This window comes from Oncorhynchus tshawytscha, linkage group LG25 (genome assembly GCF_018296145.1).
Source record: "Oncorhynchus tshawytscha isolate Ot180627B linkage group LG25, Otsh_v2.0, whole genome shotgun sequence".
Taxonomy (NCBI): Eukaryota; Metazoa; Chordata; class Actinopteri; order Salmoniformes; family Salmonidae; genus Oncorhynchus; species Oncorhynchus tshawytscha.
This window is the reverse complement of record NC_056453.1, coordinates 34,217,190-34,233,772: the sequence shown is the minus strand read 5'-3', so window position 1 is coordinate 34,233,772 and position 16,583 is coordinate 34,217,190. Positions and strand designations below refer to the sequence as shown.

General features: G+C 40.8%; 1 protein-coding gene and 2 long non-coding RNA genes across 3 annotated transcripts; all 3 read right to left on the bottom strand.

Annotated features, from left to right (window-relative positions):
- Positions 1–3,470: 3,470 nt before the first annotated feature.
- LOC112224028 (collagen alpha-3(IX) chain) lies at positions 3,471–8,543 on the bottom strand. The gene is made up of 4 exons (XM_024387316.2): positions 8,372–8,543; positions 7,628–7,718; positions 6,617–6,694; positions 3,471–4,042 (listed from the first exon to the last, which is right to left on the bottom strand). The coding sequence occupies exons 1-4, from the start codon at positions 8,486–8,488 to the stop codon at positions 3,834–3,836; spliced, it is 495 nt and encodes a 164-aa protein (XP_024243084.1). The 5' UTR covers positions 8,489–8,543; the 3' UTR covers positions 3,471–3,833.
- Positions 8,544–10,071: 1,528 nt separating this feature from the next.
- Positions 10,072–10,860, bottom strand: LOC121840771. Its single transcript, XR_006079899.1, has 3 exons — positions 10,807–10,860; positions 10,640–10,672; positions 10,072–10,203 (listed from the first exon to the last, which is right to left on the bottom strand). It is a non-coding gene; the product is annotated as an uncharacterized LOC121840771 (long non-coding RNA).
- A 3,281-nt stretch (positions 10,861–14,141) lies between these two features.
- Positions 14,142–14,592, bottom strand: LOC112224049. The gene is made up of 3 exons (XR_002949417.1): positions 14,535–14,592; positions 14,289–14,333; positions 14,142–14,194 (listed from the first exon to the last, which is right to left on the bottom strand). It is a non-coding gene; the product is annotated as an uncharacterized LOC112224049 (long non-coding RNA).
- Between the last annotated feature and the right edge of the window lie 1,991 nt (positions 14,593–16,583).

Here is a 16,583-nt window from a genome sequence, read left to right as displayed (position 1 = left end):
TTACCTGGAGTTCTGCATAAATTGTTCATAAAATGTTATCTGATCTTCATCTAAGTCACAACAGTAGACAAAAACAGTCTGTTTAAACTAATAACACACAAACAATTTTTCATGTATTTTTTTAATACGCTGTGTAAACATTCACAGTGCAGGTTGGAAAAAGAACAGGTTGACCCTACTTTGGCAGCAATAACCTCAACCAAACGTTTTCTGTAGTTGCGGATCAGACCTGCACAACGGTCAGGAGGAATATTGGACCATTCCTCTTTACAAAACTGCTTCAGTTCCACAATATTCTTGGGATGTCTGGTGTGAACCACTCTCTTGAGGTCATGCCACAGCATCTCAAATCAAATCAAATCAAATCAAATTTCATTTGTCACATACACATGGTTAGCAGATGTTAATGCGAGTGTATCGGAATGCTTGTGCTTCTAGTTCCGACAATGCAGTAATAACCAACGAGTAATCTAACCTAACAATTTCACAACAACTACCTTATACACACAAGTGTAAAGATATAAAGAATATGTACATAAAAATATATGAGTGAGTGATGGTACAGAACGGCATAGGCAGGATGCAGTAGATGGTATCGAGTACAGTTAATACATATGAGATGAGTAATGTAGGGTATGTAAACATTATATGAAGTGGCATAGTTTAAAGTGGCTAGTGATACATTTTTTTCCTCAATTTTTACATTATTAAAGTGGCTGGAGTTGAGTCAGTATGTTGGCTGCAGCCACTCAATGTTAGTGGTGGCTGTTTAACAGTCTGATGGCCTTGAGATAGAAGCTGTTTCAGTCTCTCGGTCCCTGCTTTGATGCACCTGTACTGACCTCGCCTTCTGGATGATAGCGGGGTGAACAGGCAGTGGCTCGGGTGGTTGTTGTCCTTGATGATGATGATGATGATGAACTTAAAACTTACTACCCTCTCCACTACTGTCCCGTCGATATGGATAGGGGAGCGCTCCCTCTGCTGTTTCCTGAAGTCCACGATCATCTCCTTTGTTTTGTTGACGTTGAGTGTGAGGATATTTTCCTGACACCACACTCCGAGGGCCCTCACCTCCTCCCTGTAGGCCGTCTCATCGTTGTTGGTAATCAAGCCTACCGCTGTAGTGTCATCTGCAAACTTGATGATTGAGTTGGAGGCATGCATGGCCACGCAGTCGTGGGTGAACAGGGTGTACAGGAGAGGGCTCAGAACGAACCCTTGTGGGGCCCCAGTGTTGAGGATCAGCAGGGTGGACATGTTGTTACCTACCCTCACCACCTGGGGGCGGCCCGTCAGGAAGTCCAGTACCCAGTTGCACAGGGTGGGGTAGAGACCCTGGGTCTCGAGCTTGATGAGGAGTTTGGAGGGTACTATGGTGGGGTTGAGGTCAGGACTGACTGGGCCACTCTAGGTGTATTTTCTTCTGTTCAAGCCATTCTGTTGTTGATTTACTTTTGCATTTTGGGTTGTTGTCCTGTTGCATCACCTAACTTCTGTTGAGCTTCAATTGGCAGACAGATAGCCTTGCATTCTCCTGCAAAATGTCTTGATAAACTTGGAAATTCATTTTCCATAGAGGCAGCAAAGCAGCCCCAAACCATGATACTCACTGTACCATAGTTTATAGTTGGGATGAGGTTTCGATGTTGGTGTGCTGTGCTGTGCCTTTTTTTCTCCACACATAGTGCTGGGTGTTCCTTCCAAAAAACACAGCTCCAGTTTCATCTGTCCACAGAATATTTTGCCAGTAGCACTGTGGAACATCCAGGTGCCCCTTTTGCGACCTTCAGACGTTCAGCAATGTTTTTTTTGGACAGCAGTGACTTGTTCCACGGTGTCCTCCCATGAACACCATTTTTGTTTAGTGTTTTACTTATTCCAGACTCGTCAACAGAGATGTTAGCATGTTCCAGAGATTTCTGTAAGTCGTTAGCTGACACTTAGGATTCTTCTTAACCTCATTGAACATTCTGCACTTTGCTCTTGCAGTCATCTTTGCAGGACGGCCACTCCTAGGGAGAGTCGCAACAGTGCTGAACTTTCTCAATTTATAGACAATTTGTCTTACCGTGGACTGAGTTTTACAGATCATTATGTAACCTTTCAAGCTTTATGCAAAGCAACAATTCTTAATCTTAGGTCTTCTGACATCTCTTTGAGATGGTTCACATCAGGCAATGCTCCTTGTGAATAGCAAAGTCAAATTTTGTGTGTATTTTTTATGGGGCAGGGCTGCTCTAACCAAAATCTCCAATCTTTTCCAACCTACACTGTGAATGTTTAAATGATGTATTCAATATAGACAAGAAAAATACAATAACTTGTGTGTTATTAGTTTAAGCACACTGTGTTGGTCTGTTGTTGTGACTTAGATGAAGATCAGATTAAAATCAAATGGTACATTAAATGTATGCAGAAATCCAGGTAATTCCAAAGGGTTCATGTACTTTTCCTTGCCACTGTATTTTGATTGTATTTTGCGTATGAGTGAAAGACAGAAGCACATCAAACAGAATCGTTGATAAATTCTCAAACGTGAAAACAGACCTGTTGATGTTGTGGAAGTTATGATTAGTTTCCGTGTTTGTCTACACTCATAACCATATGTTTCCACTTGAGGTGTACAAGCAAACATCTTGTGAAACATACAGGCAGTGAAAAATCTTTCATTACAGAATAAAAATAAAACGCACGGAACTCATTAATTAAACAAGATAAAAGCCTCAGTCTACCAGATATAGAATACTGTCCAGGCCTGAAAGATAAATAAAATAGGCACCCATTGTGTACTGTTCTTTATGATTCACATTTTTGCTCCAGATTTTTCCACTACAATAGGTAATTTCCTTGGTTACTTCATAACAAAAAAGCATTGTGCCTTCTGGATAACACCTAAACCCTCTAGAAACTAGGCAATCAAATAACATCATCATTTCACAGTTAATGTCAGCTTATGGCAACTGATGTTGCACTGTCTGACACAAACTGTTATTAAAGACAGTTGGCTTTACAGCATGCTGCTAGCCATAATAGTGGCCATTGGCTAGTAATAGCTGCAAGACAAAAGAGTAACTGTTGGCTAACTGTAACTGCTAGCAATAACAGCCACTTTTGGGTTACAGCATATTGGCCATATAGTGGCCCTAAACAATGGTGTAACTGATGACAGAGGCTGTCATAAACTGAGGTGGAATAAATGTTAATGTTTTAGGGAATTATTATGCAAGTATCATGTAAGGTCTTTTGAGGGAGGTTGAGTGTTTTTGGATTTAGGTAGGTAGCATGCCTCAACAGAATTGTGATAAACACTTTGCTGAACAATTTGTTTAATTATGAATTGTACGCTTGATTTTATATTCTGCACAGCTCAATAATATATGGTAATAAAAAATAAACAGTGGGGCAAATGTTGTAGTAAAACAAGTTAGCAATCGTTTTTGGACTTTTATTATAAAGAACAGTGATATTTGAAGACAACTAGGATCAGTTTCAATAAAATGTGTCAAATAAACTTTCATCATTTTTAACAAAAATAATACCGTAGCTATTGGTGTCTTTTTCAAATGAACCATGAGAATGGAGTGTTGTTTTAAGGCCAACAGTACAAGTTTCTACAAAAGATTTATTTGAGAAAGTAAAATGGATATCTCAGTCATTCAGGGTGGAGATTGGATGCATATTTACATTGAAGCATTTATTTAGACTTTGATTTGAATACATTTATCTTCTCTCTCCCAATCCACATCTCCCTAATCCACCTCTCCCCCTCTCCTCCTCTCTCCCTTTATTATTACATCCATGCAGCTTGGTCAAAAATGTCCTCTTTGCCTCTATGGGTGTCTTCTCAACCTCTGGGGTGCATTCTGAGGTGATCCGTTGGTTGTGTTGTTGTTTAGCAGAGCGCACCCAGTGGTCTGACACACGCCTGGGACTCCTCGTAGTCCTGGGTGACCTCTCAGTCCAGGCCGGCCTACATGGCCTCTCTCGCCCTCTTGTCCTGGTGTGCCATTGAAGGCTCTGCCAGGTCTTCCACGTTGGCCTGGTGGATAAAGAAGTGGAAATGCATATTCGTTTTCAGTGGGTAAAGAATGACTGTGCCTACGAACTATTTTTTTGTAAAAAATAAATAAATGAAATGACGCAACATCTGCTTACCAAGAAACCGGCAGCTGTTGTTATATAATGATTACAATAGAACTGGGCCCGTCAAAGCTGTTGTTATATAATGATTACAATAGAACTGGGCCCGTCAAAGCTGTTGTTATATAATGATTACAATAGAACTGGGCCCGTCAAAGCTGTTGTTATATAATGATTACAATAGAACTGGGCCCGTCAAAGCTGTTGTTATATAATGATTACAATAGAACTGGGCCCGTCAAAGCTGTTGTTATATAATGATTACAATAGAACTGGGCCCGTCAAAGCTGTTGTTATATAATGATTACAATAGAACTGGGCCCGTCAAAGCTGTTGTTATATAATGATTACAATAGAACTGGGCCCGTCAAAGCTGTTGTTATATAATGATTACAATAGAACTGGGCCCGTCAAAGCTGTTGTTATATAATGATTACAATAGAACTGGGCCCGTCAAAGCTGTTGTTATATAATGATTACAATAGAACTGGGCCCGTCAAAGCTGTTGTTACATAATGATTACAATAGAACTGGGCCCGTCAAAGCTGTTGTTACATAATGATTACAATAGAACTGGGCCCGTCAAAGCTGTTGTTACATAATGATTACAATAGAACTGGGCCCGTCAAAGCTGTTGTTACATAATGATTACAATAGAACTGGGCCCGTCAAAGCTGTTGTTACATAATGATTACAATAGAACTGGGCCCGTCAAAGCTGTTGTTACATAATGATTACAATAGAACTGGGCCCGTCAAAGCTGTTGTTACATAATGATTACAATAGAACTGGGCCCGTCAAAGCTGTTGTTACATAATGATTACAATAGAACTGGGCCCGTCAAAGCTGTTGTTACATAATGATTACAATAGAACTGGGCCCGTCAAAGCTGTTGTTACATAATGATTACAATAGAACTGGGCCCGTCAAAGCTGTTGTTATATAATGATTACAATAGAACTGGGCCCGTCAAAGCTGTTGTTATATAATGATTACAATAGAACTGGGCCCGTCAAAGCTGTTGTTATATAATGATTACAATAGAACTGGGCCCGTCAAAGCTGTTGTTATATAATGATTACAATAGAACTGGGCCCGTCAAAGCTGTTGTTATATAATGATTACAATAGAACTGGGCCCGTCAAAGCTGTTGTTATATAATGATTACAATAGAACTGGGCCCGTCAAAGCTGTTGTTATATAATGATTACAATAGAACTGGGCCCGTCAAAGCTGTTGTTATATAATGATTACAATAGAACTGGGCCCGTCAAAGCTGTTGTTATATAATGATTACAATAGAACTGGGCCCGTCAAAGCTGTTGTTATATAATGATTACAATAGAACTGGGCCCGTCAAAGCTGTTGTTATATAATGATTACAATAGAACTGGGCCCGTCAAAGCTGTTGTTACATAATGATTACAATAGAACTGGGCCCGTCAAAGCTGTTGTTACATAATGATTACAATAGAACTGGGCCCGTCAAAGCTGTTGTTACATAATGATTACAATAGAACTGGGCCCGTCAAAGCTGTTGTTACATAATGATTACAATAGAACTGGGCCCGTCAAAGCTGTTGTTATATAATGATTACAATAGAACTGGGCCCGTCAAAGCTGTTGTTATATAATGATTACAATAGAACTGGGCCCGTCAAAGCTGTTGTTATATAATGATTACAATAGAACTGGGCCCGTCAAAGCTGTTGTTATATAATGATTACAATAGAACTGGGCCCGTCAAAGCTGTTGTTATATAATGATTACAATAGAACTGGGCCCGTCAAAGCTGTTGTTATATAATGATTACAATAGAACTGGGCCCGTCAAAGCTGTTGTTATATAATGATTACAATAGAACTGGGCCCGTCAAAGCTGTTGTTATATAATGATTACAATAGAACTGGGCCCGTCAAAGCTGTTGTTATATAATGATTACAATAGAACTGGGCCCGTCAAAGCTGTTGTTATATAATGATTACAATAGAACTGGGCCTGTCAAAGCTGTTGTTATATAATGATTACAATAGAACTGGGCCTGTCAAAGCTGTTGTTATATAATGATTACAATAGAACTGGGCCTGTCAAAGCTGTTGTTATATAATGATTACAATAGAACTGGGCCTGTCAAAGCTGTTGTTATATAATGATTACAATAGAACTGGGCCCGTCAAAGCTGTTGTTACATAATGATTACAATAGAACTGGGCCCGTCAAAGCTGTTGTTACATAATGATTACAATAGAACTGGGCCCGTCAAAGCTGTTGTCATATAATTATTACAATAGAACTGGGCCCGTCAAAGCTGTTGTTATATAATGATTACAATAGAACTGGGCCCGTCAAAGCTGTTGTTATATAATGATTACAATAGAACTGGGCCCGTCAAAGCTGTTGTTGGATTTCCTCTGCTATGCTGTAAACCATTATTCAGACAATAAAAAGGACGCAGAATGAAATGTTGCGTTACCCTTTGGTCCCTGGTCCCCGATGTAGCCAGGTAGGCCATGGCCCTCTGCTCCCTTATCTCCTTGATCTCCTTGATCCCCTAGGAACCAGATACAATGTTTTCACAGCATGAAGGACAACAGGAAAACACATGATATGTACCACCCCTGACAGCGCATGCCCCTGGGACAAAGCTGGTACAGAGGAACAAGCTGTTCATGTTGATTAACAACCATGTGTGTTACTGAGATCATCACTGGATAGATGTATAAAAACGCCTTGTAAATATTCTTTGATTTCATTAGTTTGGCTGGGGGAATGTACCATAAGTGTGAATTCATGCTAGGCCCTAAAGCAATGCATTATAATTCCCCACGAGAACATACACAATGCCATACTTAGTTATGTCCAGAGCCATATATATATAGACAGAGTTGGGTCAGGTTTTAGAACAGCTGCCATGTTAGCACCTTTATTCTTGAAACGTTGGTGATGTGACAATACAATAATGCCTCTGATAGTTCCCTATGAAATGACCCACAGAGATTTGTATTGATTATCATTAGATATAAACTGAACTGTGTTGTCGTGTCAACAAACAATCTGTTTTTACTGGACATCTTCATAGGTTTAGAAAACTATGAGAAATAAACAGCACAGGAAGTGTCAACTATTGCTTAGCAACGGCTAAGGAGGAGAAAGTGGCGCCCTCGGAAGGTTTAGACAGAAATCGTATTGGCCCAGCTCTCTCTCTATATATGACTCTGTTAATCTGTGTTAAGTCTGCTCCATTCAACTTTTGGTTGTCATGGTATTTCTTTGCATATTTGTAGGCAAAATGAGAACCAGTTATGTGTACTTTTCAACAATTATGTATTGTTGCAGGTCATAGAAACGACTAATCTAAACATACTGTCATGGTGAACAGCAATGGCTAATATATACAGTAGACATACAATTTCAGATATTGCATCAAAGGAATGCTGAGATCAATTTCGTTCTGCCAGTCATTAATTTGTACAGTATTTCTCACCTGGCTGTCCTTGTTGGCCTGCGTCTCCTACCTCCCCATAGAATCCTGGTTGTCCGATCTCTCCATTCACACCGGCAATACCATCACCACCCTAGAAGCACAACAACCAAAAGACTCTTAAGTGAGGTGAGCTTTGACAGAGATAAAATATTAGATATTTACATGATAAGGTTATCGAAGGCCAAAACATGGGGCTTGACAGGAGTATTTTTAGACATTTGTGTCTTTATGAACTTGAAAGACTCTGTGGTTTGAAAATGTTAGTTTAGGAAACGCGAACAGAGTCTGTCTTAATGCTTAGTAATTGTGGAAAAGGCTTTCCACTCCAGGGATGCTGGTGAATCCCTCCAAGAACCGATCAACACAGACCAAGTGCCTCTTCTGCGACTTCTTATTTGTCTTCACGGGAACATGGAAAGTCTGAATGTTTTCATTCCAACCTATACTGCCAAATACTTCAGCTCTCTCACTCCAAGTCCTTCCAATATGTAAGCATTTTACTTGGCCCGGGGAGACACAGAAACATAATAAAGTATGGAGTGTGCACTTCCTGAGCAAAATGACCTACAAATGAATAATCATGGATTCATACAGACAGTGTCTACGTTCAGTTGTTAGAGGATTTCTAATAATTAAAAATCGGACAAGAAATATTCCAGGCATTGACTTTGGGTTACACACACACACACACACACACACACACACACACACACACACAGTAACCTCCTAACATATGACACTCACTGGAGGTCCCGGGGGTCCCTTTTGTCCAGAGGGACCGGGGGCACCCAAGGGGACGTCTCCATAGAGTGGGCACACGGCGGCACACGTCCTTTTCACCGAGTTGGCAAAGGTGGACATCTGTTCCAGCACCACTCTCTTACAGACCTCAATCACGTGTTGTGCGGAGAGGGTTGGGCCCTGTGGAAACAAATTATGACTGCATCCATCACTTGGGACAACGACAACGCGATAAGAAATATGACAGAACAGGAAAGGCTGAGCAAGGCTGGCACAACCAGCAGCATGCAGGACTCTGTGAGGAAATGGGTGGGTGTATGTAATGAACAGTGAGAAAACACAGCCAACAATATTTTGTTTAGGCTCATTATAGATTTACAGCCATACAAAATGCAACCCTAGCTGTGAGTCACACAAAAAAACAATACTAATGAGAAACCATTTACAAGAATTGTTGACACGGCATTGCTACCACACATGGTCTAACAACATGTACATCAATCTCCCCTGAATCAAAGTAGAGGAGAGATTGACTGCATCACTACGGGTCTTTGTGAGAGGTATTGACTTGTTAAAGTACCAGACTGTCTGTTCAATCGGTTAACACCCAGCTCAGACACTCATACATACCCCACAAGACATACCACCAGAGGTCTCTTCACAGTCTCCAAGTCTAGAACAGAGGCTAGGAAACACATAGTACTACATAGAACCATGACTACATGGAACTCTCTTCCACCTCCGGTAACTCAAGCTAACAGTAACATTATTTTTAAAAAACAGATAAAACAACCACAAAACACAACGCAGACTGTGAAGAGACACACACACACACACACTCTCTAAAACACACCCACACATTATTCTTAGTAATGTAATGTAGTAATGGAGCAATATAAATTTGTATAATGCACAATGTTTTGTTTAATGTAATGTTTTATCTCTGTGTGGAACCCAGGAAGAGTAGCTGCTGCCTTGGCAACAGCTAATGGAGATCCTAATCAAATACTAAATTCTAAATATGCCAATTGCTACAATGACTAAGTCTGTCAGAACAGCTTTGATGAGGTTAGGGTGGGGTATCTGTGAAATGTCTTTTATTAAAAAAAACAGAAGATACGTAGCTGGCAGAGGAGGCTGGTGGGAGGAACTATAGAAGCACAGGCTCATTGTAATGGCTGAAATGGAATACATGGAATAATATCAAACACATCAAACATATGGAAACCTCATGTTTAACTCCATGCCATTGATTCCATTCCAGCCATTACAATGAGCCCATCCTCCTATAGCTCCTCCCACCAGCCTTCTCTGGTAGCTGGCATATTATTGCGACGCAGGTTGGAAATATGGTGGCGTGTTTCGATCAGTCAGTGCTACAGTAACATGCACACTGAAGAGTGCCAGTAGTATTGTTCTTTATACAACACAATTGAAAGCAGGTTCCAGTCTCTCTAACGACTAGGCGTTGATGAGTCATCCATTGCATGTGTGACTTTATGTGTTTTACTATGTGAGTCACAGCTGAGTTAAGATAATACTGACTTCGTCCTTCTTTCCATTTCAGACCCAGACAGTCAATAAATAGGCCGACTTTGATTTCAAAGGTTTATATGGCACTCGCCCAAAACAAAGTAAGTTACTTGACCTTTTCAGATCTTGCTGAACATGGCAGTCTCTGTACTTACCGGTGGCCCTGGCGGCCCCTGAAATCCAACTGGTCCTCCATCGCCACGGACCCCCTTTGTTCCGACTGGGCCTGTGCGTCCAGGCTCGCCCCCTGGCCCACGCTTCCCCCGACCACCGTGGGGACCCTGTACACCCGCGTCTCCAACCTAGATCACAGACAGAGCATCAAGGGACATGTTCTGTAATACACACACAAGCTACTGATAGGTATGGTAGTAAGCTGCCCAGTACAACGATCTCGCTCACACAGTGCTCATTTGGTAGAGCAACTAGACACAGCATTAAGAGACATTGTGTGCAGGTAACCTAGCGGTTAAGCACATTGGGCTAGTAACTGAGAGTTCGCTGGTTCAAATCCCAGAGCTGACTAAGTGAATAATGTTCCCTTGAGCAAAGCACTTAACCCTAAATGCTCTGGATAAGAGTGTCTGCTAATATATGTAAAATGTCTCATAAAACAGAAATAAGATATGGCTGTGTAGAAATCCAAATCTTGACTATAACCCATCTTATGCAATGACTGTTGTCTCCATTTTGTTTTATGTGACTATTGTACTACAAAGCAAAGAAACTATATCTTACCTCGCCTTTGGGGCCCTTTTCTCCCTTTTCTCCCTGTGGAAAGTAAGAAACCCCAGAGTGAATGCATTTAGATAACTTGGGCTTTATGACTACTGCTCAAAATGAAGTAGATACAATTTAATATAATGAAATGTGTATATGAAAAAACAAAGCAATAGTATAAGTACCGTTTCACCATTGACACCTTGGATACCTTCAATGCCTATATCTCCCTGGAAGATACAATTGAAACAAAACTTGATTAGAATGGCCTGATGTCTTTTTCACAGGCTGTCTGTCTGTCTGTCTGAACATGTAGTCCTCGTGGACTGAAGCACAGCATTTCCTTTGACTCTAATTTATTTGATGTTTAGGACAGCGTTTATCTCACATCCATTCATCACCACTAGTCTTTGATGGCCCGCAAATATTTGCTTTCTTCTTCTTCTTCTCATCCAAGAGCAGGATGTGTGTGTGTGTAGTCAGGATGTGTGTGTGTGTAGTCAGGATGTGTGTGTGTGTGTGTGTGTGTGTGTGTGTGTGTGTGTGTGTGTGTGTGTGTGTGTGTGTGTGTGTGTGTGTGTGTGTGTGTGTGTGTGTGTGTGTGTGTGTGTGTGTGTGCGTGTGTGTGTGCGTGTGTGTGGTGAATGTGTCTCCAGAGTCCTTTGCCTCTGTCCTGATGGATGGCAAATGTCAAATGAACATGTACTTCAGAAATACTGCAAAAACTACTTTGGTTTATAGGGGACCTAATGTTCCAACATGCTCTATGTTTTTAACAGCAGGCCACTCCGTGTCTCCCTTTAGACTATGTATCCATGTGTCTATGGGGCGGCAGGTAGCCTAGCGGTTAAGAGCGTTGGGCCAGTAACCAAAAGGTTGCTGGTTCCAATCCCTGAGCTGACTATGTGAAAAATCTATCACTTCTATAAATGGATCTGGTTAAGAGTATCTGCTTAAATGTATTCATCTGCATAAAATAATACTCTGTATTGGTCTGATGTCTAACTCTATTTACTGTTACTGGGAAAGTGTTAGATTTTTAATTTTTTTTTAAGCATGATTGAGGTTGTGTGTATCATAACATGATTCAGACTTTCGAGAAAAAGGTTTGTACAAATAATGATTTACATTTTATAATCCATTGATACATTTCCTAATCCGTTGAGCCTGTTCAGCGCTTTTAAAGCCAGCACGAAAAGCTCTTGAAATAGGTTCTATTCTGATTTGAGAGCTGACACAGTAAGGAGAACAGAGAAGCCCATGGTTTTACTCACACACACTTTGTAGTCTGACGCCACTACGAGCCAACTAATGATGCAGCCAACATGGAGTGATGCTACGCACTGCAGTACAGTGGGGATTATCTCAGAGCAGACAAGATCAAACCTCAAAAACGAGTTGAAAGTCAGATGTTTGATCTAACTACATCAGGGGTTCTATGGAATGGGAGACTGTGGTTTAACACTGTGAAAAATGTTTCCTAATGCATAAAAAGACGCATTGATTATATAACGAATAACGCACATGTAATTGAGAGGATTGTAAGAAAACCATCCTGAAAACACCTATAACAGGTCCCATCCAGACCACATAGTACAAAGCAAGCTTTGAGTTTGGTATCAGCAGCCAATTAAATAGCTAGAACAGACTGTGAACAGACTCCTGGGGGAAGTTTAGCACCAACGTTAACTTCCGGTCCAGATGGGGAGAGAATAGGATATTCTGGATGAAGAGCCAAGGCTCTGGGAAAGCCAATGTGTCACAGCTAGTGAACATGCCACGAGAGAACAGGATATCCAATCAGGTGGGGAGAACTAAGTGAATCGTCCACTTGTTTGTTTGTTCCACCCTGGTCATGAGGGTTGACATGGGGTTGTTGACAGGTGAATGGGGGGGGTAGTGGGCTACAGAAGATCTCTCAGTGGTGACACATAAAACCACAAGAACTGGCAGCAGTAACCTAGCCATTGTATCAGGCTGCTCTGTAAAATGACCAGAAAGGACAGGTCATATATTTTGTCTGTGTACATCTCTGGATATTGATCTAGTGCAGCGATTGGCAAAAGGCGTCCCTCCAGTGATTTTTGTTCTTCAAATAGGGGGATTAGTTTGCTCAGAAAGCCTGTAAAATCACCAGGAATTTGGCTAAAATGAGTTTAATTTAGCAAATATGTTCCAAAGTAATCCCATGTATGAAATGAAATGGCTTAGTTGTTGTCTTACTGTAGATGTGGACTCCGGACCATCCGCTCCTCCAAAAATCATCTGCGGCTGAATCGAGTTGACTACCCCTAGGCTAGTGTTTAATCTGACCTCTTTGTGACTGTTTGGTAATAGTCGGAAAGTGTTGGTACTGTGTTGAATACAGTAGCAAGTCTCATTATCAAGTCAGTTCATTTCGAAGATGTGCTTTTATGTAAAATTCTGAAGAACGTCATCCGAACTCACGGGCACTTATATAGGTATTGGTCCCAGTTCCACCTTAGCTTTGATATCACAGACAATGTAATGTTATTGAGGTGTAGACTCTGACTAATTAATGTCTTGACACTTGACTTAATTAATCAAGTCCTAACACACTTCATTACTCGCTACATGTTGCTCTTCTAGCAGTATAGTAGGTGAATGAAGTTGATTACCTTGGGGCCTGGCCGGCCAGCTACTCCCACATGCCCCTGTTCGAGAAACAACATATTTTAGTGGTTTGGAGAGAATTAACTTATATTTCAAAGAGTTTACAAAGAGTCATCCGGAACACTCACGACGGGTCCTGGGGGTCCAATAAATCCGGGTCTTCCTGGCTTTGCTGCTGATCCTTTATAACCTCTGGGGCCCTGGAGAGAGAAACATGTCTTACATTTAGCAGAGGGACTACTTTCTTTTTTCTTAAAGGGAAACTCCACTCAAAAAACAATATTTTGGTATTTTTTTCATCAGTGCACTGTACAGTCCCAAAATACATTCCCAAAATACATTCCCAAAATCTTTTGCATGTCAGCAGTCAAGTTTTCAAGATATTGGACTTTGAAGAAGTAAAGTGTCACCGGCCGCATCATCATGGCTCCATAAAGTGAGACGTGTGAAGATGTGAAAGCCAACTGTACTTACCGTTTGGCCTTGAGGCCCCATCTCCCCTGCCGGCCCCAGCATTCCTTTCTCTCCCTGTTGAGGGTAAAACCCATATACCTTATATTTCCGTATATTATTCAAACTAATGAAAAATTATTGTTTGTTTCATGAGATAGTTCTGTTACCATTATTCCGAATTGTCCGTTTCTGCCCTCGGGGCCCTGGGGTCCTTGGTAAGCCTTGAGAAGGGACGGAGGATAGCACAGATCAGATAAAGACAATAGATAGGGCCCACATTCATCGTGCCTCATACGGATGTCCTAAATGTACACCATACACAAGGTCAAAGCATTTGGCGCTTTGGATAAAAGCGTCTGCTAAATGGCATTTATTAGTTATATTATTGCTAGAGTAAACAGAAACATGGATGCTAAAAGACAGTGAACCTACCTCTATTCCCATGTCCCCATCTCTCCCGGGCAAACCAGGATCTCCTATAATGCCCTGTGGAGATATGTTGTTATTGATGTTACTAAAAGTTTGCCCATGCTTGTTCATCTCTGAGATTGAAATGTAAATTTCAGTCAGAATAATTAACCTTTTGTCCAATGGTGCCATATCTTCCTTTTGATCCTTGGGTTCCCTGGTGTTGACAAACAAGTTGAGTAATGAGACTGTTGTTATCACCGATATATATATATATATATGTAATTGAAGTCATGTGCGTCTTTGTATACTGCATATGCTGTAAATATATATTGTTGTTGTTGGTGAACAATGTACAGTGGAGGAGGAACTGTTTGCATGTTTAGAAATGAGAGACGCGATTAGGTGCCATACGTACAGGTTTTCCCTTTTCCCCAGCAACTCCTGACTCTCCAGGATCACCTACAACACCCTGCCAAGACAACGTAAAGACAAACCACATGTTTATTCTGTTTCACTGAAATGAGACCAACTTTCCTTTCAATTTGTTCCTGCTTGTTGTGACCGGAGATGTTTTAATGTTTCACTAAGGACGTCTACATCTACAGTGGAATTAGGAGACATTTGAAGGATAGTTCTTGCCTTGTAAGCTGACCTGCAGATGGTCCTCCCTCTAGGAAATCACTAGGGTTGAAAGTGCTACCGTTACTAACCCAATTTGTTGTGTTGCTATGGTTTGCATACTTAAAACTAATCCCAAACCTGGCCACAGGTACTAATGTTGTTTGTGGAAAGAGCCGAAGTGCCAAAACATATCTTTCCGCCATGGCCTCGTCGCAACATAAAATTGTATTAATTTCTCTGTGTGCATGCATGAAGGCTTGGCAGGTGGCAGAAAGTGAATTTACAATTGGTTTATGGGTTGTAGCAGTGTTCATTTAATCAAAAACTAGTGAATAGAGACTAAAATATTAGTCAAACACCTGTTTTTCAGTGACAATTGACGAGACTATAACTGACTAAATAGACCCTGAAAAACTGTTGACTAAAATGAGATAAGACAAAAATGATCTCTGTTCCTAAAATCTGACTACTAAGTGGACTGGACAAGAGTATTTGGAGAGAATGAGAGCTTTCAGTGATAAGCACTATTAATGACATTGAGCAGGAGCTAATGACTGTTTCACCCAGTGATGTAGTTGAGTCACTAAACCTCGAGTCCGAATCGAGTCCCAAGTCCCCTGTGCTTGAGTCTGAGTCCACCAATGAATTGAGCCAACGTTAATTCCTTATTCAACATGTCAGAGAGACATATTTGTTCTACATAGCATATTTCTATCTGAATGTTCCAAAATGTTAGCTATAGCTAGCTATGAGGTGACATGACTGGACAAGGTGTAGCCTAAACAAATGGTTAACGGTCTGGTTCGCAAGTAGCCTAGTTTTATAACAGCCTGAAATATGCGTTATGAATGTAAAATGCGGCCCGCAAATGCTCGATATAAAGAGAAAAACGCAGTGGCATGTCTTTTGAACAGTAGCCTAAGGGCTAGAATCAAGCAATATTCTCTGAGGAGAAGAGGAAGACTTGGCTACGTTGGCTACAGAACATGTACATAAAACATTTGTGGGAAAAGTGGGAGGTTTGAGCGAGACTACAAATTCAAAGACGGCCTACTTTTCTATACTCAAGGGAGAGAAAAACATAGACATTGTATGAGTCTGTTTGTTTTGTATGTAATATCTATGTAGCCTGAATTAATCATTTACATGGCCATTGTTACATATTCTTATGTGTGTCCTATTTCTGCTGTTGGGAAGGGATGGTGATATGGTTAAATCTCTGTTGGTAAGACAAGGCTATGTGTGTTTGTGCACATGGAAATCCGTGATTTATGTTTACTATAGACATAGCTGCAGGAAGTAGGAGGGCTGAGAAATAAATAATAATAATACATATATATTGAAAAATATATACTTTCTTCACAAAAGTAGTGCCCTGGGCCTTTAATAGTCCTGTATTAGCAGACCAATATTTCAGTCTGCAGCACCAGCGCTGGCAAAAAAGATTGTCCACCCCCCCAAACTACTTCCCGCGGCTATGACTATAGGTTAATAGGACAATACAAATGTGATGTTTTAGTCAAAATGACTAACGGGCTGACTACACCGCTGACTACACAAAATATATTTAGAAATCTATGTTATTCAATTATTGCACCCACATGGCTCGCGCACGCCAACGAGCGTCTGCGTTGCCAAGGGCTAAAATAGAACTCAGTTCTATTTCTGACACAGATGGCGTTGCAAGTCGTGCCTCTCCCATCTCCTCATTGGTTTATAGAAGCAGGTACCCACGTACCATCTCCTCATTGATTATACCCACGTGGCTGACTGAAAGATGAATGAAGTCAGTGGCGGTAATGCACCTAATTTATGAAAGTTGCCAATTTATAAAGAAATATAA

Bases quoted from the DNA above. Each gene is read 5' to 3' on its own strand.
- LOC112224028 (XM_024387316.2), bottom strand. From the start codon at position 8,488: ATGTCCACCTTTGCCAACTCGGTGAAAAGGACGTGTGCCGCCGTGTGC. The intron at 7,719-8,371 runs GTGAGTGTCATA...TTGTGCTTCTAG, and splicing joins AGGGACCCCCGGGACCTCCA to GGTGGTGATGGTATTGCCGG. The intron at 6,695-7,627 runs GTGAGAAATACT...TCTGGTTCCTAG, and splicing joins AGGCCAACAAGGACAGCCAG to GGGATCAAGGAGATCAAGGA.